The 24,518-nt window shown below is 41.6% G+C and overlaps 2 protein-coding genes across 15 annotated transcripts in view; one reads left to right on the top strand and one right to left on the bottom strand.

The window, feature by feature from the left end:
* The window catches only part of SYNJ2 (synaptojanin 2), a 68,372-nt gene extending 54,948 nt beyond the window's left edge, over positions 1 to 13,424 (top strand). For all 4 annotated transcript variants that reach the window (XM_075748317.1, XM_075748318.1, XM_075748316.1 and 1 more), the window contains 9 exons: positions 1,675 to 1,893; positions 2,837 to 2,915; positions 4,157 to 4,325; positions 4,552 to 4,704; positions 7,337 to 7,471; positions 8,687 to 8,799; positions 9,520 to 9,628; positions 10,948 to 11,150; positions 12,237 to 13,424. In XM_075748317.1, coding sequence (XP_075604432.1) covers positions 1,675 to 1,893; positions 2,837 to 2,915; positions 4,157 to 4,325; positions 4,552 to 4,704; positions 7,337 to 7,471; positions 8,687 to 8,799; positions 9,520 to 9,628; positions 10,948 to 11,150; positions 12,237 to 13,043 — 1,987 coding nt within the window. In that variant the 3' untranslated portion in view covers positions 13,044 to 13,424. The remainder of the gene's footprint in view (positions 1 to 1,674; positions 1,894 to 2,836; positions 2,916 to 4,156; positions 4,326 to 4,551; positions 4,705 to 7,336; positions 7,472 to 8,686; positions 8,800 to 9,519; positions 9,629 to 10,947; positions 11,151 to 12,236) is intronic.
* A 1,137-nt stretch (positions 13,425 to 14,561) lies between these two features.
* The window catches only part of SERAC1 (serine active site containing 1), a 379,919-nt gene continuing 369,962 nt past the window's right edge, over positions 14,562 to 24,518 (bottom strand). For 8 of the 11 annotated variants that reach the window (XM_075748328.1, XM_075748321.1, XM_075748325.1 and 5 more), the window contains 5 exons: positions 24,351 to 24,451; positions 22,723 to 22,820; positions 21,992 to 22,174; positions 21,369 to 21,512; positions 17,183 to 19,466 (listed from right to left, as the gene is read on the bottom strand). In XM_075748328.1, coding sequence (XP_075604443.1) covers positions 19,330 to 19,466; positions 21,369 to 21,512; positions 21,992 to 22,174; positions 22,723 to 22,820; positions 24,351 to 24,451 — 663 coding nt within the window. In that variant the 3' untranslated portion in view covers positions 17,183 to 19,329. Of the gene's footprint in view, positions 16,428 to 17,114; positions 17,135 to 17,182; positions 19,467 to 20,754; positions 21,035 to 21,368; positions 21,513 to 21,991; positions 22,175 to 22,722; positions 22,821 to 24,350; positions 24,452 to 24,518 lie in introns of those variants that run through there. The other 3 variants (XM_075748329.1, XM_075748331.1, XM_075748332.1) reach the window with 3 other exon arrangements.

Here is a 24,518-nt window from a genome sequence, read left to right as displayed (position 1 = left end):
CAAGCTGCTCTGATGGACTCTCGCTCAGCTTGCTGTGGGAGAAGAGGAGGTTGAGACCATGCGGACTGAAGAGCTGTAAGCCATGTACGTAGGGCCAGGTGTGACCTCTTCAGAGCAGTGAAGTGTTGGGCTTCTGGGCTTGCCTTAGAAATGGAGATGGGATGAAGAGGAAAAAACAAAGGCCAGTGCGTCTGGTTGGTCCATATCACTAACTTCTCTTTAGGGATGTGAATGACCTTTCTTTGTTAAACTTGTCGCCGCTTCACTTCTCTGAAACAAATGCTGTAATAAATACAGCTTGAAAGCTCACCTGCATTCCAAATAATCTTTGTCTCAGCCCATGCCTGCCCTATGGAAATGCTACAATATTGCTTCTCATAGCAGCATTCAGTGACTCACAGTAGCTGGCTCTGTGCTTCTCATGACGCTCTTGCCTGTGAGGACTGTTCTGTATTCCTCCAGCAATGGAAGAACATGCCTCTTGCAATCAATTTCTCTGTGTCAAGGCTTTGACATTGTTGTGTTCCGCAAAGCACAGTGGAACTGCTGCACTCATTATATAGGACCCTGAGGATGCAATCTGTGAAACATGGCTGTTGTACATTGGTTTTCTATTTCAGCAAACTTGACTGCAAAACCTGCTTTTTAATTACAGTCAGCAGGTTTGCTTTCCCAAAGTTTGTGCTGGAAAAAGGGCTTAGCTCTATCTTTGTGACATATGGAAATGCATTATGATTCATAGTGCTTATAGAAATAGTTAACATTTCCTATACTTTTTTTTGCCCTTTACTATTCCTTTCTAGCTCTGCTGTTGTTGCTTTCATATGTTCTGGTAATGTGTATTCCAGAGCCTGCTCTACTGCAAGTAGGAGGCAGCAATTTTGACATAGTTAGAAGAGCAGCCATCCTGGTTACTGCTCTGTGTGTACGTGCAGGTGGAAGTCTGAGAATGTGGATTGCATCCACTGAGACGAGACAAGCTTTACTCTTTCAGACAGCTTTCTCAATTTTATTTAGATCTAACACAGAGAGGTAATTTGTAAGAAATGGCTGAAGAAGCAAGCTTGCAGTGTTGGCTGCTTATAATGTGATGGACTGACATATGTTTGCTACATAACCACGTTATACGCTTCTGGTACCTTGTCCTTACTTTTTGGAAGAAGACATCTTTATGTGGCCTTGTCTGACAGAAAATAGTATATTGCTGTGCTGATCTATAGATGTTTGATAATGAGGGAAGTATCCTGGTCTTTTTAGACTGCAGGTTTGACAGAAGTGCTAATTGACAGTGCTCAAGGCATGATCTTCCACTGCAGGAAAAATGAAACAATCCCCCAGAATCTGAAATTCTGGGTTGTATTGCCAGCCATAGTGCTTTTTTGCAGTGAGACCTTAAGTAATTTGTTCCACTTCTCTTTCTGTGTAGAACATAATAATCACTTCCTTCTAAGGTATAGCAGGCTTAAATAAATATTTGCGGTGAGATTTGACATCGTGGAAGCAATCATAGATGTATAGAGTTTAAACTGTCCTTCACACAACTAATTTATCTCTCCTACTGCTTCACGTTGATTTTAATTTTATATAAGCATTTCCTGTTGGGTGATGTTGATCTTCCTGTTGGCTGATGTTGACCTTAATTTTAAATAAGCATTTCTCCTTTGTTTCATGCAGGCCAGTGTTAGCTATTGTAGAAGTTGAAGTTCAGGAAGTTAATCAAGCTGCCCGTGAGAGTGTTTTCCAGGAAGTGTCATCTTTCCAGGGACCACTGGATGCCACAGTAGTGGTAAACCTGCTATCACCAGTGCCTGAAGAGAAAAATGATTTTCCTGAGGACTTGCGTACGGAGCTTATGCAAATCTTTGAGGATTATGGCACTGTGGTTCTGGTCAGGTGAGTTCGGGATCTGAAATGGCATGTCATCTATTCAAAAACACAGGCTAGAAATTCCCTTTTTGTCCTGACAGAATTAATTTTGTATTAGAAAGTAGTATGCTGAATTCTTTTACTGCATGTTGAATTCTTCATTAGAAATTGAATACAAGTGTTTTGAATATCTTTTATCTCTCATCAACCTGTTAAAGAAATAGTCTAACGGCTCTCTTGGCTGAGTGGAGAACTTTGTTCAGTACAGCACCATAAAGCAGAGGCTTGAATGAATCATCTTTAGATTCAGGCCTCGTTACTGTGCATTGCTTCTCCTGGCGGGTCCTTGGCAAAACTGGCCAAGACCTGACAGTTGACCTGGGAAACAAGACCAGAAACTTGTCTATGTTCTATTTGATCCATTTATTAATGGAGAAAACCTGTTGTTGTGTGGTTTTATGAAGTATCAAATGTAAGTTGAGGATTTGAAAGCAGCCCTGCAGGAACAGCAGCACCACCTTGCTTGTGAAGAAAAGGAGCAAGAACAGAATGTGGTTTGGTGGAGGTTTTTTGTTTTTAATGCTTTACAGCGTGATGGTATACTAGGCTTTGGGAACATCACATGTCCTCTGAGGTGAGGGATATGCAGAGCCATGGAAGTTAATACAGAGGGAGCGTGGGTATCAGACTTGGTATCCCATCAACAGCTGCTGAGTCGTTTGTACTACTGCTTCAGGGGCGACGCAGTAAAGGGCAGGGTGCTGGGATCACATGGGAGAATGAGGGAGAGGAAGAGGCCAACTAGGATTCATAGATCACTTCCTCCTCCCCAAAAAGTAGAGCTGTGAGGAAAACACCACTAAATCCCAAATACATAGCTGTACAAAACTGTCATGCTTGCTTTTGAGGCTTTTTATTCAATGGCGAAGTAGAATGCACTGATTTCTCTCCTTTGTTTTTTTCTTACTAGGATCAGTGGAGGTCAAATGCTGGTGACATTTGCAGATAGCAAGTCAGCTCTTCGTGTTATGGATATAGATGGCGTCAAAGTAAGACTCTCTCAGACCTATAATAATACTTTCATAACAAATTTCTCAAAAGTGGTTCCTTAGAATGAGATAGTTATGTTTCTAGCTAAATCAAGTAGCATTATTTTAAAGAAACTTAGTGCTCGCAGTCCTTAGCTTTTCACAGCTGCTGAGGCTTTTAATGCAGTATTTCAGTTTCTGGAGGGCAGGAGGTGACTTCTTGGAGCTCCTAAGCAGCGCTTAGGGTCTGGCCTCTGATACCGTGCCAGAATACGTGGACTCAGTTATTGTTCTGGCACTTGAAGCAGCTCTCCTGAGATTAAGCGTGACTTTATGCTGTTGCCAAAGCATCCTCAAGATTGTGGTTTTGGAGATTTTTTTTTCTCTTAAACGTATCAAATAAACTCCTTCTGCCAAACTGGAACAACGTGATTCACTGGCCTCCATGGCAAACTCAGCATTAGCAGTAGGCGTTTACCTTCCCATCCCCTGCTCTTCCTTCCCACACACGTACTCTACAATTCATCAACCCCCTCCTTTACGCTCACAAAATTGTTTGTGGGGCTGCACTGTAAACTTAACACTAAAGTAATGGACTTAGCTCTCATTCTTCTTTCATATTTGGAGTTTTATGTTTTAATTTGGCTCATTTCATTGATGTAATTTATCACGCAGAGTGAAACACAATGTGTGAAGGTGCTGGGAACCTGGGTCATGAGCTTTCCAAACTAATTTTGCTGCCAAAGCTGCTGGCTTGATACATCTCACCCCAAATGTCATGGAGCAACACATATAAGCAGCTGTGGTCTTAATCTGTTTAATAATATACTTTCCATATACATCAACCATCATATTTGGGATTTTCTGAGCAGAGAGTCTCCTAATAGATCGCAGCAGGTAGCACTCTCTTGTGTGTTTTAAAGCTACTGACTCAAAAGTGGAACCCTCGCACACCATTATTACTATCACAGTATCGTTTTGATGATACTTGATGTTTCACCTATTTCTCAAGTATTTCCCAAATGCAGTGCTTTTGAGCTGTGAAGCTAACTGTCTTTGAAGAATATTGTTACAGTCTGAAAACTTGGTTATGGGGGTAGGAGGCGTGCTTACTTTTCATTTAGATTCTGAAATAAAGCTTTAGTTGTATCAGTTGCTGAAGCAGTTGTACAATAGACTGGCAGCACTTGCTTATTCTGTCCAGGTGCTCTCATTTCGTGAAGTTGCTTGGCAGAGGGGAAACAAGTCTTTCTTTGTGTTAGGTCAGAGGCAGAACAGTGAAGATCCGGCCCAAGACCAAGGACTGGCTAAAGGGCCTTCAGGAGGAAATTGCTCGTAAACGGGACAGCATTGTCCCCATGTCTCCCACGGCAAACTCCTGCCTTCTGGAAGAAAATTTTGACTTCTCAAGTTTGGACTATGACTCGGAAGGTGAGCACCAGGTTTCTAAGCTAAGTTGTGAGAAATTGCTTTGCTGACTTTGGTTGCACAGAGAAGGTGCAGTATGAGTGTCAGTGGTATCTTAATTTCTAATGAAACCACACTTCTTAAAAAGAGGAGTGGGTTGCCCAACCCGTCTATTAAATTCATTGGGAGTAGAGAGAGACAGAGAATGCATTTGCTTACTAGGTCTTTGTTACCTAATATTTTAATTCAGGTGATATAGTGGAGGATGAAGATGATTATTTAGATGATGCTTTGTGTCAAGACCTAGAAGCAGACACAGCAGAAGATATGCCTGAAGGCTGCGGACATTTTGCCTCCATAGGTCATGCAAACAAATCTGGACAAAACCCAGGGCTGTATAAAGGTAAATTATCTACATTTCTTAAAGTAGGACCTGAAGGTTTGTTGTTTGTTCTCCTTTTGTCTGTATTTCCCTGTTCATTTATATTTTCACTGTAGCTGCTCCAAAGATAAGGATTATCTTTTTGGTACATGTTCATACAGTGCTCGACCCCCCCTTGAGTTCATGACTGTAACTGAGGCCCTCAGGCATAACAGCAGTACAAATATGCAGGCTTAGATCCTCTTCCTCTCTAGCCCAGGGCAAGGCAGGAGTGCTGAGAAATGCTGATTTCCTTTTATAGTTAGGAGAAATTTATGGTTTTTGGCACCAGAGCATACAACAAAAAATTATCCATTATTGTCTCATTGGTGAGGCCAGAGCAAAATCAAACCAAAGGAATCCTGTTGATTCAGTGGTGGGCTTGGCCCCATTCTTTGAGCAATGGCTGTGGCAGTGCAGTCAGGTGTAAGCTGGACAGTCCAGGAGGTTGTTGTGTTCAAATGACTTCAAAGAAGCTTAAAGTTTCTCCTTTGTTCCTATTTGATTCATTTCTGAAGAAGTTGAGGTTCACAACAGATAAGTTCATTCTTTTAGTGCTTCATAAACGCGTTACCTTTTTCCTGGTCACCTGGCTTGTTTGCACATTATTGTGAAATGACTTGGTAAAGAGAAGATAAAGTTGTGAAGAGAATACGAATAAAAACTGCAGCAAGAACTAGCTGAACCAGTGGTGGTCTTATATTGGATGTGATCAGGACGTACTGTGGTGACCAAGCAATGGCAGGCTGGGTCACGTATGAAACACTTCGTCATGACAGCAAGTGATTCAGTAGCTGTCTTTCTGTGCTCTCTCAGAAGTGCTTTGTCTTCTGACATAAAAGCGAAAACTTCAATACCTTCAAAGGTTGAGTCAAAGGTAGAGTTCAAAAAGATTAATGAAATTTGTAAGTTTACACAGATTTGCCAAACAATCAGAGTGATATACAGCTTTCTTGCCCACCTTGAGTCATACGCTGGGTGCAGTGTGGCCAGACCCAGAAACCTAGCCCTGAGCCAAGGAGTAATCTGTCATTATTAAATACTGTGAAGCCAATCACTTTGTATTATAGGATGCCTTGCCCTCCAAACACCTCTGGCCTACTGTGCGATGATTCATTAAGCTACAGAGAATTGCAGTGATTCTTTTCACCCACACTAACTCTTCTCCACAAAAAATATCACCAAGTAAATGGAGACTATAAAGTACAGTTTGAAGGAGGTCAAGGTGGGGTCGTGATCTCACACAACTCAAAATATGATATAGTCGATCCATCTTGAAAGTCTCTGCAATTTCAGCTGCCTCCATAAGCTTCAAATTCTGCCTGAGTGACTCCTAATTGAAGGTATGATGATTGTATAAGTGGTGTTAGACACAGATGGAAACCAGTGACGGTTAGAGCAGTGTGTATGTGTGTTTCTGAGGTCGGAGCAGGGCACAGCCTCTTGAAACTGAAGTCCCGGGGAGCCGTTGCCTAAAACCAGCAGCCTTTTAGGGGAAGGGATAGAGTGGTGGAGGCTGGTTTTTGTCTTGTGTTCAGTGTTACTGCCAGAATTTCAAGCTGTGCTTTTAGGCGCCTGCATGACTCCTTGGATGCCACTGGTGAGCCTATATCTGCAGCTTAGAAGTATTGGAAATGCAGAGAGAGGAGGAGGGCGGGTTGGGCAGATCACAGGCAGGGTCTGTGTGACTGCCATCCGCTGCTGAGTGGGAGTAGGAAACTGTGAGGCAGCTTGGTATTCCCTGCAGAGCAGAGCTTTGTGAAAAAACAGGAACTTGTGTAGAAAATGCCTGAAGTATGAGAGAGTACTGCTACCACAATTCCTTCCTCGTCCTCTGCAAACCACAGGGACAAAACTAAACCCAGTGGATTTTGGAGCCCCGAAGAACATAGCTGCATGGCTGGGCAGCCATGGCAGTGTGAGAGAACTGAAGCGAAAGCCCTCACTTCAGCAGACTGGGAGACTAAAGCAATCCCTACTGCTCACCTCTCCAGCTGTCAGAGAGGCTTAGTCGGGATGAAAGACTGTGTAATTACCTAGTCATGTACGGTGCAGCCAAGGGCTCTCAGATCCAGGCAGGTGTACCTGTTAGGAGACATTGCTGGAAAGCAGAGATATGATGAGTGAGCCATTCAGACAGATTTTTCTCTGGCATAAAACAGTTCTCCTGAGCAAGGAAAGTTGTCTAATCCTCAGAGGGAATTCCTGTGTTCAGGAAGGAGAGATTGACCATGACTAGCCTCCTCATGGCTGCCACAACACAGTTTGAATGAGAGCAGGTTGCCACCAAGTCTGGCTGCGAAAAGCTCAGAATCTAACAAGGTGACTAGTAACCCTGAAATCAGATGTAGGCAGTCTTTATGTCAGCACAAACAGTTACAAAAGTGCTGGAAAAGGAGAGAGAGAGAAGAGCTTGACAAAAGGGTAGATGTTTCCTGGAGTAGGAGCACGGAGACATTCAGGGACAGCAAAACAGTATGAAAGGAGCCATGTCGTGTTGCTGAGATATCTGGTTGAGGCTTGCTATTCATAATCACCTCTGTCCTGACCACCCGGATTTGGTGCATCTCACCCAGTGGATATCTAATATGGATCCTTTCTAAAATTTCCCTAGATGATACAGACCTGGCTGATTTGAAGCGAGAGCTGGAGGCAGGTGGGGAATGCAACCGTCGGACTCCAAGCAGGTCTCTCTCCATTCCTACCCGGCCTCGGCCACTTCAGCCACCACAGAGGCCTCCCCCTCCTGGTGAGTTTAACTCTAATGTTGTGTTGGCCCCAGATGAACAGCTTTGCCTGCCATTTCTGGGTGACAAAGAAAGTAATACCTTGTTCTGAAATGTGAGGCTGTTGAGGTACTTGGATGTGCTTCCCAGTCTGTTTCAGCCTGACTATGGCTGCAGTGAGCAACAGAAGTGCGTCTTTAGGATGACAGATACTCCACAAAAAAAATGCCTTTAGTGAGGATGGAACGGCCCATACATTTCATACTAACTCATCATTCAGGTTAGCAATTTCACCAGCCACTCTGTGGCAATAAAAATAAGTATCAGTATTAATGCCTGCTGACTTCCAAAGTCACTGAGTGTTTTCTTACAGTTTGTTTTTTCTTGACTTAATTGTAGTCTTCCTTTTAAAAAGCTTTGACAAAATACTTGTTCTGGACAGGTTTTTCCTTTCCTGCTTTGCAAGCAATTCTTGCTTGCTTTTGTGTTTATGAAGAAATGCAAAGTGGCTTATGATTTTCAGTGAGGCACAAAGGAGAAGTGATGCTCTTTCCCTAAGCTCTACCCACCTGAGATGCCATCAGTACTACACTGCTCCTGTTTTTATGGCTACTTCTGGATGAATGCTGATTGCTAGATCAGCATAATCATCTTTGCCTTCTGTATGACACAAGCTATACATCACATTTTTCTTGCAGCCCAAAAGTCTCTCTTCCGTGTATATTTTCCAGTCTTAAAGGCTCTATCAGACTCACTGCTGGAAGATGAGTTCTTTGGGATTATTCCCATACATTTCTGAGTCTGTTGCACAGAAGTGACAACACTGGTATCTGTTTCTATGCCTGGAATAAAATGATAATGCTTACCTGAAGTTATTAAATTAATTAAATGAAAGGAAGACTAACTAGGAAACTGCTTCCTGATACAGTTCAAGATGTCAGCATTTTATTCTGTGTTGAGATTTTTTTCACCTTAGATTAGACCAGTAACAATTCAGCCCATCACTCCTCCTGGATTAAAGTGTCTGGCTCTTGGCACATAGGCAGAGGGACTCAAGGTCCCCATTGTACTACGGGAAGATCTTGCCTAATATGTCTGCCCCTGGAGGAGCAAAGAGGGCAACACAGTGTCTTTTATTTATCACAAACAATTTCAAAGCATGTTGGTTTTGCTCCATCGCAGAAAAAATGTTGTACCAGCTCTTGAATGCAAAAAGCCATTTTTATTTCTCTTTTCAGCTGGAACATCAGGCAAAAAGTCCCCTTCAGATGGTTCCCCCTCTGCAGGAAGCCACTCCACCTGCTCCATCCTGGCAACAGCAAAGCTGCTACCTGGAGCCCCTCAGCAGCCGGTGAGCTGGGCCACTCAGCGTGGCCACTTAGCGTTGTCCTGATCTCCCCCATCTACACAGACACTTGAGCATCATGTACATGATGCACCTGTCGTACAAGGAAGTCCATCACATGCCTGAGCCTGGACTTCTTGTGCTGTAACGCTAGACTGTAGACCTGCTCAGCACCAGAAAAACGTTACTGAATTGCCAGGAATTAAAAAGTACAAAGAGGAAGAAAGAGAATGGTGCAAGACCAGGGCACTGTTGGTTTATTCCATGTGCTGCTTTCTGACAGATGCCAACTTGAATTTTCAACACCATGATAATACGCTTTAATTCTTTTCTCACCTCCTTTTTGATGGGCCGTGCTAGTACCCGGTCTACAGGAAAAGTCTTGACCCTTGCCAGCAAGGCTGCTAGCCCTCTGAGTAGACCAAGAGTGGAATGGGGAAACACCTTCCGACTCCTCTTTTGTTAGATGGGAACCCTGCTGTGTTGAACAAGGGATAGCTCAGGGTCTAGCTGTGGCAGTGAGCCATCGGCCTGTCTGTCAGCTGGTAACAAAGATGTATTATCTGCCAAAAGACTCCCCACCATTTCTGTAGTATTTATAGATTGCTAAATAGCCACTGGTGAAACTAGAACTTTCCAGGTGTGTAAGCTTAGCTGTAAGATTACAGGTGTACAAGAAAAGAAAAGCGTTTTCTCAAGATTACTCTTCTCTTATTTTTTTTAAAGCCTAAAGTCCGGACTGGAATAAGTAAACCTTACAATGTCAAGCAGATCAAAACCACCACAGCTGAAGAAGCAGAAGAAGCTATTAGATGTCTTATGGAAGCTAAAGGAGGTGAGCACAGCTTTCTAACTGACTTCTAAAAATCTTTAAATAAAGAAATCTGTAGGTGTATTCATCCTTCCCATCATAGCCCAGATGTATGTATGTCTATTCAGAAGCTCACCTGAACACTGCCATACACATTCTTGCAAGATAGTATTTAGTGTTCTCTGTCAGTTTTGATAATATTGACCTTTTTTTTGAAGATGACTCAAGTTCTATATTTTGGTGTATAATCTGTTAGTAGGAGCACCTTGTGTTATTTATGTCCAGATTTAGTCTGAAAAATTAAAAGATAAAGATGGGATCTTCCTAAACTGCTGATGCTTGTGTTAGCTCAGAGTTACCTAAAGGATAGCTGCCACTCTGTTAGCAAAAGCTCGCTATTCCAAGTGGGACTAGAGAGCAAACACAGCTGTGGGAGAAATAACCTGGATTCTGTTCATATTTGGACAGCAAGTATAGTTATAACCCAGGTAGAAGCTTGTGCCACGTCACCTTGAATAGCTAACCTACAAGGCTGCTCGGTGTGCAGGCTGTGTAATCCCTGGAGAAGAGAGATTCTTGAAGGCAGGTTAGAGCGGGAAACTAGCATAGGTATTGAAATTTAGGCAGTGTGAATGCACCCTCCAGGATTGCAAGTAGTCTTTCTGCTGGTGCTGTATGAAGGAGAAAGAATGCAGTGTGACTCCGAGATAGTTACCTGAGTTTGCAAGGCTCTCGGTTAAGGAGAAAAACATCCCTGTTCATTTGTACATAGAGTGAATGCAGTTTGGAATAATCCGATTTAATTCGAAATATCATAAAGGCATCTTGATGTTTGTTCCTTAGAGTGCTGTACATTTGTTTTTTAAATGATATTTACTCTCCATTCATTTTGAAATTCACATTAAGCATTCCACTCAGTGCTGGTAAGGAAGCTAAGTCCGGTCAGTATCACTTTCAGTCCCTTGTGCTCTACCACCAGTTGGCATTTACAGTTCTTCCCAAAGTACAAGACACGCTCGGTATCGTTATCTTGATTATCCAGATAAGGACACGAGGGCAAAAGGACACTCAGGACGTGAGCCCCATACTCCTGAGCTCCCAGCCGGTGTTTTATCCACTTGGCCACGTGGTGGCACAGCACTGCGGGTTTGGCATTTTCCCTAACTAACTGCCTCTTACAAATGTGACAGGATTGCAAAGGTCTCGGAGTATTTCTGAAACCTACCTTCCTGGCCTGAGCCAGCCTCTTAGGCATGCACATGTTGGGAAACATGATTGTGAAAGAAATTATCTTGAAGCTACGTTCTGATCAGGCCAAGACACTATTTGGTTTTGCTTTTCAGGACTACAGGAAGATGTAGTAAAGCCTGCTCCAGCTAGAAACCAAACGTTCACCAAAGCCGAGCCTCTTCCCAGCATCACAAAGTCAGCATCATTTCAAGGGTTGCAGGCAGGACCAGTGCTTGTGCCCCATCGCCCGCCACCCAAAGTTCCAGCCATGAAGAAGCCAGTACCTCTGCAAAGGACTGGAGCCAAGGCTGAAAATGTAAGAGAGGTGCAGCAAAATGCATCCAACCTCCATTACACAGTGTGTACGATGGGAAGAGGGATAGGCTGTTGAAACAGTTTGTATGAAGTCCTGTCATTTAAAGTTCTTAGTCAGCAGGCGCTGAAATGATTTTGTGTATTGTAGTCACCAAGGCATAAAAAATGTAAGAAAGATTGGAAAGGAAATAGAGTCTTGAGTTCCTTACTCAGCCGTATTCAGCTTTTCTATTTGTCAGCCTATTCTCTTAGATTTTGTTACTTTTCTTCTGGTTTGTCTAAACCTTGTCAGGATTTAGAACTCATCCCTTCTTTATCACAGTATTTACTTTTAATATATTTATTATAATATATTTATTATAATATATTTAACTTAATAAAAGCCTATAGACAGAAGTGGCACAGGATATGTCCATCATGAAATTTTGACTGAATATTTTGACTGCACTAAAATGCCTATATGTTACCTTTTAATACTATGGGAGTAATAAAGAATCAAAATGCTTTCATTCTGAATGAAATATACGCTAGATTGTACTTGTAGCTTCAGTTCCTAGCATCAGTGAGACATGGCAGAGCCATTAACACATTTATTGGGTTAGCTTCAAGTGAATTGTCCTTCAACCTTATGTATCGGAACATACCCAAAGGCATGTGCTAATGGCTCCATTAGTTTAGCCCTCCCCATGCATTCTTGCTTAAATATTAGTCAGTGGAGAGAAGAAATAACACAGTTCTGAAGAGATACTTATTTAATTTGTCCCAGAGCAAAATCCTAACGTGAAAGAGAGCTGGTCAGAAAGAGATGTATTTCTCATACAGGGAGCGAACAGGCTGTGTAGGGTCCTTGTCCTCGAATAGCACCCTGTAAAAGGACACGGGTCCAAGGCACGCTGCACAAGAACAGAACCAAGCAAGTACAGCGTAGAACTGTGCTGTCAAGCCTCCTCTTCCTACTGGTTTGGTTTTTTTTCCTTCCAGTGCTATCAGCTTTTCTCAGTACTGCCATCAATAAGACTTGCAATAGTAGTGACTCTGAGTTTAAGGTGCCCTTTTTGTTCTCATATTTCTTCTTTTTCCCTCTCAGGCAACGTCTACAGAAGAGCAATCTGACCAACAGACAGTTCAGTCTCCTTTTGGCTTGCCAGAGCCCTGTCCAGAAGCCGGACCTGTACTTAGTCCAACCAAGATTACTCCAGTCCCTAAACCCAGAACACCACAACCTGGGAAGCCTCAGGAGAGCAGGGGGAGCAGTGAAAGGCAGCCCCCCTCGGCTGCCTCAAGCACGGCTGAGGCCAGCACGCTGCATCCCGTGAATGCTTCCTTTGCCCCAAAGGTGCCTCCACGAAGAAAGAAGTCAGCTCCTGCAGCTCTTCATCTGCAAGTTCTCCAGAGCAGCAACAACCCACTTTTTAGTGGGTTAACGTTCAACTCCGACAGCAACAATCCCGGGCTCTGCCCCCAGACTCGGGACGCTCATGTCCCAGCACAGTCGGCTCTCTCAGCTCCTCTGCCCTCTGCCAGCCCAGAAAACACCACAACGAAGCAGCTGGCACCAAATGCTGCAGAACTGATGGCTAACCTTCGGGGCCCTCCTGTAGCAGGTGACCAGCATCCACAGCTCCCAGATACCAGCTCCCTTCCAGAGAACACCAATCTTTTGGACCTGGACACAGATTCTTCCTGCCCTCTTTCCATACAGGCAGCATCAGCTACTTCTCCAGCACGCACTCCAGAGAAATTAACACGCCCCGGCTTGAAAGATTTCAGTCACTGGGTTACGTTTAGTGATGATGAAGACAGTGGTGCGCTGTCAGAAGGGTTCAACAAACTGCTTGTCTTAGAACAAAACAAAAATACCTTGATGAACACAAATACCGATTTAGAATTGTAAAATTTGTCCCCTTAGTGTTCCTATAGCAATCATAACTATGATGCAAAATGAAAATAAATCTTCTGCACAAAGATTTTTATTTAAGGAAACAGATCATCTGTCCAGGCTCCATTTCATTCTCATGTTTAAAGATAAAGATACTGCCCCTGGAGGGAAGTGTACAGACTACATACAATCTAACATTATCTACAGCTTGTTTGAGAAGTTCTTTATTCTAAAAGTAAGTTATTTCTTTTTATTAATCCATCTTAAGATGTTTTATTTCACTTCAGGTACAAATCACATGTAAGAACATGTAATGATGTTAAGAAAACCATTTTCCTCTGAAATTTATATAGTAATCAGTTTCTGTAACTTGAAATAAAGCACTCTTATCTTGAATCATTAAGACAGACTGCTGCAGTTATTCTGGAACCACCATCCAAAAGGGGAATATATATGCACCAGTGTAACTACAGCAGTAACATTGCTATTGTGCTGCTACGAAGCTTCTGCTGTGGAGATGAGGCTGAGTAGCTTCTTGTAGCTCTTGACTAGCTGCAGGTTAGCAGCCCCTAGTACTTACCTTGTTAAACTTATTCCTGGGTTGAAAGTAAAATGTAAAATGCAAGGCATGTGCTATGAGGCAGAACCAGGAGAGGTGGCATCCAGCCATCAGCAAGAAACGCCAGTTTTTCACTCCAGAGCAGGCAAGTAAACCCCTGCATTACGACGGAGCTCTTTGAAGTGCTGTGCTGGTAATGGCACTGCAGTAACACGCTTCAGCTGTTCTAAAAGGACGGAGTAGCCTCTTAAAATACTGCGCCGGCCTACAATGAGCTCAAAGGCACATGGAAATACGGGGAATAGCCGAGACCTGCTGATGACATAGGTCATTAGCATATTAACATCTGATGCTAAAAATGGTGTACTAATTCAGTAGTGTCCCTATTCCCATGCTCCTGCTTTGTAAGAAAACGCTATGTCCATCTGTTATTTCCACAACGCAGATGAAGAAAGAGCTGGTTGTGGAACCTCAGCTTACCCACGTGCAACACAGGCTGTTACATCCTGAAACTAGGCCATGCACCCATGTCTGGGGACGGCAGAACCCTCCTGCAGAGCAGACCGGTTGCTTATGGCCACTAATGAGTTTGCCCACTCACAGTAAAGCTCAGCTCTGACTCCAGAGTGGTAGGCTGGCAGGGGGTGGAAGCAGGTAGAGCTACTGCTCTCACTGTGCATTTCTGCTAATCATCAGCTACGGATTAGTTTGTACCAGGGAAGGAGCTGCCATCTGCTTCCCATTCACCTTGGCAGCTGCAGTGAAGCCGTGCTGCAGCGGAGGGCCAAGCAGCCCTGAGAAACAGTATGATCACTGATCAGGAGCTGGGAAGGCCAAGAGATGGAACCACACATGGGCAACTGCATCTAAGACCGAGGAGAAATTTAAGAAGCCCATGCACCACTGTAACTAAAGCTGTTGCTCAGCTTCACTGTGTATCCCTACAGGGAGCATACCCAGGCAGGACGCAGCTGCAATGCCCAGAGTAAGACTAACACACAGTAACTACCACAGTCAGTTCTACGCAGGTTCTTACAAACAAAAGGTTTCAAAGATGACCATTTTCAGTAGTTCAGACCGAGGGAAACACCCTGTTAACCACTGTACAAAGTCCAGGCAAGCACTCCTTTGCTTCTCCCTTATGTTTAGCCAGTATTCCACCAGAGCCTGTAGGACAAGTATTTCAGGTGAGGCTATAGGTCACTTACCGTGGTGGGCTGGCTCATGGTGCATTGCTGCTCAGCAAAAAGCAGACTTGATCTGCATTAACGAAGTCATCTCATTTATTAGCAAGCCAGCAGTCAAGCGCAAGGTTTTGGTGAGGATAATCCATGGTGCTAAATGTGCCTGTCACCTGCTGTAGCTGCGCAGGCTTTTGCCTTGCCAGTGCAGTAAAACTAGGTGCCATTTGTTCAAAGCAGGAGTTAAAAATGACCAACGATTGCAACTTGTTGTGGTAACTTCATACGAGAAGCATCAAGAACATACATTATTAAAGGAAGGAGAGCATTTTTTAAGCAGCTGGTGAAGCTGAAAAAGCCCTTGTTTTCAGATTTTCTTTTGCAGAAAAGATGTATTAAAAATAAAAAAGTACAGAGGTTTGGGGGTTTTTTTAATTGGAAAATTAATTGGCTTGTTCTCAGCTTCTTGGAAGCTGGGAATTCAGCCATTTTCTTACTTGCAATGCCTACCTGGTTCACTGCCACTGCCAAATTTTGAACACAAGACATCCTGTAAGAGTGGATGCTGCCTGAGCACATGCCATCCTCCTCTGCTCCCTCATGTGCCGGACACTTCAAAAAAAATTCCCCAAAACCTTCAAAGGCCAAACCAATAAAACCCAGTACTAAGCTTCTTCCGTGAGTGTCAGTTTAACATGGTAGCAGGCTGGTGAATAATGCCGAAGCAAGATAGTTGTTTCCCTACAAGATGACACAGAGCCTTAGCCTCTTCGTCCTCCTCTTAAAAAAAAAAATACAGTGAATATTTATGGGCACATTTCAGTATAAAACATTAAGAGCAGTAAAAAAGAAAGAGTACGTTATATGACCATATCCAACATTTTCTGCAAAGATAATTAACAGCTCTAGGACAGCTAATTTACATGTTAATGAAAGTGTTAGCAGGAAAGCCAATTAAAGTGGATTTATACAAGTCAAATAAAATCTGCTTTATTACTCTCCTTGAATAAGAGAAGTATCTGGCCTTTAGCATTATATCTTGTGTCTACGTACGTGGCAAGCTGCCCACTGAAGTATGAATCCCAGCAGCTAGCTGGTTTATACCATCAGTGACGGCATATACTGTTCAATGGCAGCAAATCAAGGGAAAGGAACAGCCTGTCCAGCTGAAAAAGGTTATGGCAAAGAATGAGGGATCTCCTGTCTCAATATATTACCTTGCACACTGGTGCCCAGCACCCCGGCCAAGTGGATGTTCTCAGCTCTGCTGCCCATTCTCACTGAGACATTATCGGTGGAAAACAGTGTTCTCAGTGACAGCCAACAGTCTTGAGGGCCATATAATGGGTGGTAGGGAGTGGTTATCCCATCACATTTTTCATGTTCTGAACCCACTTGGAAACCTTAAAATTGTTGACACTGGCTGTGAAGCCAGGTATGATTTACCAGATGCATGTATACAAGCGTCTGTGTGCTTATTTAACATGAGAACCTTTGGCAAGAGACTAACTCCATGTGAACTTGCCCAGGACCCTGTAGAACAGCAACTTTCAGTTGCTACAGGCATGCTGGTTGTTCAGCTGCATTTGTGTGGGGGGTGGTACGTGGTTCTCCTTGGTATAGCAACTGCCCGATTCAGCTTTGTTACGTGGGTGATCACTGAAACAAACAGAAAGAGAAACAAAACCAAAATGTTGTTTAGAATTTCCACTCCAACGAAACAGCATATTTGCTTTTTCCTTTTTGTCCAGAATTGACATTTTCACCAGATGGGAAGATTTCTCCTTTCTAGCTAACTGCTCTGCCTGGCACCACGGAGCACAAATCATAGCGAAAGCCAGTTTGTACTACTGTAATCACAGCAATTAAAAACGTGATGACTGTTGCTACAGGAAGTACCAATACAGTTATACAAGAGTGCTGGACAACAAGTGCAAGAGGACCAACAAACTCCTATTAGCCCGCCCTTCCTGTTTTACTATTTTAGTCTTGGATGCCACAATGCAGATGAAATACCACCTTCTCAGACAATTCACCCGTAGCAGATAGCCACAGCTGCAGCTGGGATTAAGGGCATACTTTGAGACCTTTTACATGAAGGCACTATTCTGAATTGATGTGACACCAGGGAAGCATGAAAGCATAAGTTGCTAATGGGAAGCAGACATGAATGCTATGGAACAGAGCCTCTGGCCCTTGAAGCAATGTCTCTGCATGCTTTAGGGGACACTTCTGCAAAACCTAAAAGCACAACTGAAAAACTGTTCAGTTTGGCAAAACAGTGATGACCGGCCGCGCTCTCCAGTAGTATGTCTCTTACCCTTCATTTTCTGTAAATGGTACATTCTTCCAGCATGAGACAATCACTAAAAAATAATGCAGGTCTTTAACAAAAGCGAACACAATCTAGAGCATTAATTTTGGCAGATCATTCACCTTTACTACATTTTGTGGCACATCCAGTACATTTTTGAAAACACATTTCATTACTATATTAAAAAAACCAAACAACAAACAACAACCAAAAGCAATCCCCCCCTCAAAATATTCGTTTTAAAAGTTACACATATATACATACAGTTACAAAAAGGAGAAAGTTGCTTCAAGAGTTCCAGTTACAGTAACAAAACATAGGTGCATTTACTGAGATTAATGTATAATGTCATTGATCTGACGAATCCCTGTAAGCCAAAGAAGTCTGTTAAAATCAATACAAGATTTGTCACACTAAACACGCATTCGATTATTACAAGTCTTGTCTATTCGCAATGAATTCCACATTCCCTCTACTTTGTGAATACAAAGTGTTCTCATAAATTTACACTGAAGTTTAAATCACAGTGTAAAAAGGGTAAACCTCTTTAGAAGTTAGGACAGTTCTGTTACATCTTCTATTTGAAATACTGCCATGCAGTGCTCTCACCTACATCCCCGTTGGGGGGAAAAAAATGTTCTTTTTGCCAGTGTAGTGCTGTACGTTTTCCGTACTGCTCTTGGGAGTTTTAGTACACAACTCCAGCAGGTCAAGCCTCAGCTCCCAGAAGTGTAATTTCAGATGTAGTGTCCTCCTGGGCTGGAGTGCTCTGAAGTGAGACCAGCTAAGGTGGCCTCAGGACCTGGCAGGCCTGCAACGGCCACTGGCACCTGCACCAAGCCCACAGAGAACGGCAAGGCGCATCCCACCTCTTTGGTAGCTTTCCTAGCCGTCATTTTAAGGCCAGTAGTATTAGATCCATTTCACAGAAGTGATACTAAGAGATGCCTTAAGCCTGTTCATCAATACAGGCTTTATTTAACAAACGGTCAGCTAGGGCAGTATAGCCTAATCATAGCCTACAGCTGTTTTCAAAAACGGTGGGGGGTGGAAAGAAAGGAAGGAAAGAGACCACAATTAGACTAGGCTGCTTTTAACTACATTGCAAACTATCTAAGACTTTAAAAAAGTGACCGAGCGCTGCCATTTTTTTTCCCCAAAAATACTTATTTCTCATCAGTACTGTTAAGGTATCCTTAACACAAAGTCAAATAAGACAACACTGCTGGTTTCCTCTATCTCTGCACCAATAAATACATTTGGGCCTCAAGAAACCAAAACGTCTGGGATCTTCTGCACTTCCAGTGGGAACTTATGATCACCTGAATTTTTCCCTGCTTTACTTTTTCTCTACCTGAGCTCCAAACTCTAAGCATCAGCTTTCTTGTCAGGGCCTACATTTGTCTTACCCCACTTGAGCATTTTCAGTGCTCTTCTTTAAATCAGCTCAAGAAAAAGCTTCTAAATGAGTAACACATCTACCCAGGACAACCTACCAACCTATCGCTTTCTCCTGCAGAAAACAGATGCCGTATTTGCTGACGAATGTGGGTGGTCTATTAAATGGAAAGGCAAGTTACAAAAACTCCTGTAATTGGGCCACTAGACCAAAATGGTACCTTTTTGTTCACCTGGATAAACTTCCTCAGGCTCCAGTGAGACCACTTAACATGGACAGTAAGTCAAAGCTCCGAGGCAGCCACATGCTGCTTCTCCCTTTTGACACAACAAATAACCACCTCAGTTAGTTGTTTCTGATCCTCTCTAAAAGGCTTCAGTCCCAGATGCGTATTTACTGTAATGAGACCACCAACTTCCAGAGCAAGCTTCATTTTTATTTTATTTTTGCTAAAAGAAGATATCCTGTGCACTCTCCATAGCCTAGTTGTGTGCTCCAGAGGGATATCTGTACACTAAGTGGAACTTCTCTTTGGCTGAATCCCCCATCCCCTCCCAGTGAAGTTGCTGGAGAATTTACACATATTTTGTTGACAGATCACGGTTCCTCTAAGCCAATGCTCATTTTCTTTTTGCCAAGTTTACAGGACTTCAGTTTGTATTTGTTTTGAATACATTTTAGAAATAAGTTGGGGAAGTGTCTAAGTTGGAGATGCACTGAAAATTATTTTAGCAGCAGATACTACTGACATAGCATCTTTGCAGTTCTGCAGATCTCCTAGCAAATGTTAGAAGAACTTACTGTGTTACACCAAATGCAGGCAGTAAGCAGTCAAGGATGGCAAAAACTCAGTCTCCAAGTTCTTGGGCTAAAACATCCTGAATGAACTTCAATGTACATTGGTACAGGAAAGCATCCTTCTTCTTTGGCTTACAAATATTTAGATGATTAACATCCACTGGAATAAGGTCTCCAATTCCTAAGTCTGGGAGAAGAAGAAAAAAAAAAAGGATGAAGAAAAAAAACCTACTAAAGTCTGTAAGATCACCTAGACTGAAAAGCATATTTTGCATCAGCAATTTCTCTCTCAAAAGCAACTCCTCCTGTCTTCAGCTTAACTGTTTTGTCTTCATTATTTTTTAATGTGCTAACAGCATCAATACACACTGTTGTAGTCAGAGCTATACACTGCTACAAAACCCACACTGGTTAACCATTAGGTCAGAGTTCTACTACCTTTATTAGGAATACACAAATATACATTTCTCCATACAGACAACTCTGAAGAATCAGAACTTCCTTTACCAACACCTGACTGACAGCAAACTCCTAACTGAAGTTTAAGCCTTGACATGAACACGGATAGGGTTTAATCCAGGGTATCCAGATTCTGATCACCACTAATTGCCCATATTCCTTATAAAAATACTTTGATGTAGAAATTAAAAATGGGACTAGAATGAACCTGAAATATGCCAGAAATTACTACACACATTTCTGGGGAGGTGAAAAATTTACATTGCTTAATTGCAGAATACAAGTATTCCATTTTCAGCTACTGATTTTGGGGTCCACTACAGCATTTACTCTTTCCTGACAGCTATCACTACTAGTGAACTTTCCAGTTGGGATGCTGTGACTGCCACATTCCAGTTTATTATCTATTCACTAAACCTCCTGAGAAATCCTCCACTTTGCTTGGAACTCTGTATCTTTAACCATGTAAAATTACAGTAAAGCAGGATGAAGGTTTGCTTTCACGTGCCCAGGCATGCGTGTAAGAAACAGTGAGTGTACTGCTTGTCAGCTTGGGCTTTGAACAAAATGAGTTGTGTGCCACTGAACGGTCACGTACCCTCTAAAGGCTTTCAAGAGAGCTCATGTGCTGCACTGTGCGTCACCTCTAGAAGAGGAGAAATAAGCTACAAAATTATAAGTGTACAACGCTTATCTGTGCACTCTGTTATCTAGCCCTTTTTTTCATTTTGTTTTGTGAAATCAAAAAAACAAGTGCCCGGTTTTTCAGTCCTCGTCAATACAGTTGCATCAGCAACATTTTCACAAACAATTGCTTGTTGAGAAGACATACTGAAAAAGTACTGCTAAATATTGACTCGGGAGAACAGGGATGTATAGTCTGCCTCTTTCAGAGCAACTAACCTTGCATGTAACCCAGTGGATTTAGCTGGTGGAAAGCCTGATCTAAAACTCAGCAAAGTGATAGTACCTTACAGGTACCTTGGGCAGTGCAGAAGAAGGTTTTGCCCAGGGAAAACGTGAAAATATCAGACTTAAAACACCCATAAACAAGGCAAGGGAAAGAACTGTCTGGTGTTCCCTTCTCCTACAACAGGCAAAAAGATGGAGGAAATTCTTCAGGAGGTAAACTCTGTTGCTTGAGTACCTGAGCCATGGAAGATAAAGGACTCAACATTGAAAAACAGCTTTGTGACTTTTTTCCTTCCATTAGCAGTTTGCTAATTTTCTTTCTTATTTTTTAAAGGAGGAAATAGCTGGAATTTGCAGGAGCTTCTGAAACACTATTCAGCCTACCTATACAAGGATAAACAACAGTTACTCATAATTACAAAGGAAAGGACTACAACAATGTAATGTTACACCAGGGTCTACCCTGCTTTTTTCAATCAAGCGTTACTCACATTTAGAAAAGTCAAAACAACCACTATTCTAAGATATAAATGTAGCTGTGTCTGATCTCAGCAGGGCGACTGTAGTTCAAACTCAGCCAAAAGTTTAAACAAACCCCCTCACAACATAACAGAGGTATTTTTTCTAGGTCTTTCTACCGTAGCATTTATAATCCTTCCTCATTATTGATGCTTACATGAACATATACAAAATTAAATAAATTAAATGGCTGACTTACTTGCCGATTCCAGAGGTACGACATGCAGTTTTATCATGCTGCCTATGTGTGTTGGTAAGGTTTCTGCAAAACTCAGCACTGAAAATTTCTTATCTTTGGCAAAAGACAGGAAGTCATCATTCAGCTCTTTAAGGGCAGGAGAATCTGAGAAAAAGCAACATAATTTTTGCAGTGTTATCTTGAACAAAAGATTATAGCATTTGTCTGGCAAGACTGCATTCCTAAAGAGATGTTTTGGAAAAATTAGTACTCCAGTAAAAGGAGTACCATTTTGTTTGTAATCCCTTTTTCCAGCTATCATATGTAACCACTGTTTATTTCAGCATAGCATGGAATTTATGTAGAAGAGTTTAATGTCCAGCACACGTTGAGTTACTACATTCCTAAATGGCCTAAACTACTCTTGTTAGAAACTTGTTCCGAGTCCCTATTTTCCCCTCACCTCTGCAAACAAATGAAACAGTTACTCAGAATTACTTACAGTAATTCAATATGCAACCCAAAACATAAAAAGGGAGTTTGTTGTTTTTATCCAGCTTTTTTCCTGACAGCACAATAAAAAAAAGCATCATGAACAGATTAGCATAGATCCCTGCTGTTAAATGGTAGCAAAGTGAGCATACCCTTGCTGAGTTCTTTAACCTCCACAGATGGAAAGAGAAGATATCTAGCATTTATAGAATATTCAGCCAGCTGGGAACCATGGTGAGGTACGCTATAAAATATGATTCCTCTGGTGTTGTTTACAATTTTATCCATTTCTGGATTCTTGGAAGCATCCACCAGCATCTTTTTAACTAGAAGACCTGGCAACGGAAACTGAATTAATGCAGGGATTTAAACCACTGTGAAAATAACAATCATGCTATATTATCCATGAAACAACCAACCATATTCTTGCCTCAGTTGATTAGTCCTTAGTTTGTCAAATATGTAAGATTAAGTTGAAAAAAAACCCAAACAAAACCTGAGAAGGCATTAAAATAAAACGTCAATGAATGATGCAAATCCAATTTTGGTTTGCTTTAAGTGTTGCTAATGACATTTACTATATGCCTGATCACAGAGAAAATTTTGCCTCTGGATTCCCATTTGTATGAATTTCCACTCATTGATTTAGTGTTTTTAAACCAACACAATAAAAAAACCCAGTAATAAAAATCCTTTCGAAATGCATGTGCTACTGAATATAATGCATTAAGAAAGTACAAATCTATTTTGCATTTTTAGGTCTTTGCAAATTTTTTAGATAAGCTATTCTGAATAATTGCATTTCAGCCTGAATGTGGCTAGCAGCTTATTCTGAAGTATAACGGCAGATATACACTTTATATCAAACAGGCAATGTGCTTACCACCCATGCTATGGGATACCCACACCAGAGGTCTGTCTCCAATCCCAGCAGCTCTGAGCTTGTTGAGCAGCTCATTGCTCCTGTAAGCAATAGACTTCCTGCAAAGAAAAATCAAACACAAGCATGACAAAGCATGATAGGTTAAAAGGCAATGTTAAAACAGAATGAATTTTCAGTGCTGCACATTTATGAAGGTGAATTAGGTACATAAAACATTAATTGCTTAATTATTGTTGCTACATTGACAAATGCCAAAAACTCTTCTAAGCTTGGCTTCACAAGGACAACAAGAATTGCACTAAATTCAGTTTCTTGATCTTGCTAGAAAGTTTTGTTTTAATTTCACTCACTACTCATCTCCTTTAGCTTTAGTTCCACAAATCTCTTTATGGGTTTTTAGATACTTTCATAATATGAAAAGATCATTTTGTTTCAATGTGTAAATGAAACTATCATCGATGCATAGTGAACTTTATACCCTGAAACAAGAATATATCTGATGTCTGACAAAAACGTACTTTGCTAAACAATGCTCAAAATGCGGAGCAACGTACGGGAAATTAATAACTAAATGCATGATCAACCAATACATTAAAATATCACAGATAATGTCCATTATACTTTCCAGACAATAATCTCCAAATGCTTTGTATTGAAGTAGCATAAAAGTACAATAATCTCCAATTTATAAATGAAGAGACTGAGCCCTGGAAAGGATAAAGGTTGAAAATGAATCTGCAGTACAACAAAAACAAAACAAATGCCAATTCCCAATCTAAGCTTTAAAGTGCAATATTGTGACTCCTTGCAGCAAGACCCCTGGATAATGGAAACATCAGGATATTGGGACAACCACTGTTCAGAGTCTAATTCACTTCATCTCTCTTGCTTCTCAGCATTCTCGCTAGAAATTGCTATTATAACACATATGAAAAAGATACTCAAATGTGTCTTTTCAGCTGAACAATAGGCTTTAGGATAGCTGAGGGACATGAAAATTCCCATTTGAAACAGTGAATGAGCCCCCATACTTGGAGCAATCATAAGGTTGTGATACTACTGCTACCTCTTTGTTCCTGCTAGTTAAAAATGTCTTGAATATCTTTCATTTTTTATTAACCATATCAAATTATAAAATAATCAAATACTATGCTTGGGTGACCATAAGTAGCAGGTAATGTAATTTTCCATTTTGTAATGAAAAAGACATTATCTTAAAATAAATAAATAAATATACGTTTATTTCTTTTTCAAATTTTATTTCATTATACCTACTCCAGATGGACACAGGATAAAAGTTCTCTGGTAGAGGTGACCACCTACATGGTTTTTACTGTCACTGTTCCGCCTAATTTCAAACAGGCCTATTGACAGCCACGTCTTCCTTATTTTTTCCCTGTTTACATGCCAGAACAGACTGCAAGAATTTAAGAAGTTGCCACAAGTACTTATCCGTAAGGCTAAAAAGGACACATATACCATGACTGTACCTAATGTTTTTCCAAAGTTGATTTTCAAGTACAAAAGTTAAAGTTAAATTCACTGTTTCACACCACGTGATCCCAAGGATCAGTTTCACAGGTCTCCTTCCTGCCCCCTCTCCAAACTGCAGACACTTCATTTGTTACCTGTGAGCCTCAACAGGACATTTTGCTTTCCAGTCACTCAAATGGGTGTCATATTCCACAGATATGATTCTAAGGGCAGGACAGTCTGAAGCCAGCCATGTCTAAATTAAGCAAAATGAAACCAAAAGGAGTTTATAATTGAATTACTTAAACTCTTGCAAGCAATTT

Source organism: Balearica regulorum, chromosome 3, assembly GCF_011004875.1.
Source record: "Balearica regulorum gibbericeps isolate bBalReg1 chromosome 3, bBalReg1.pri, whole genome shotgun sequence".
Lineage (NCBI taxonomy): Eukaryota > Metazoa > Chordata > Aves > Gruiformes > Gruidae > Balearica > Balearica regulorum.
The sequence above is the reverse complement of the archived record's forward strand: the minus strand, read 5'-3'. Positions and strand labels throughout refer to the sequence as shown.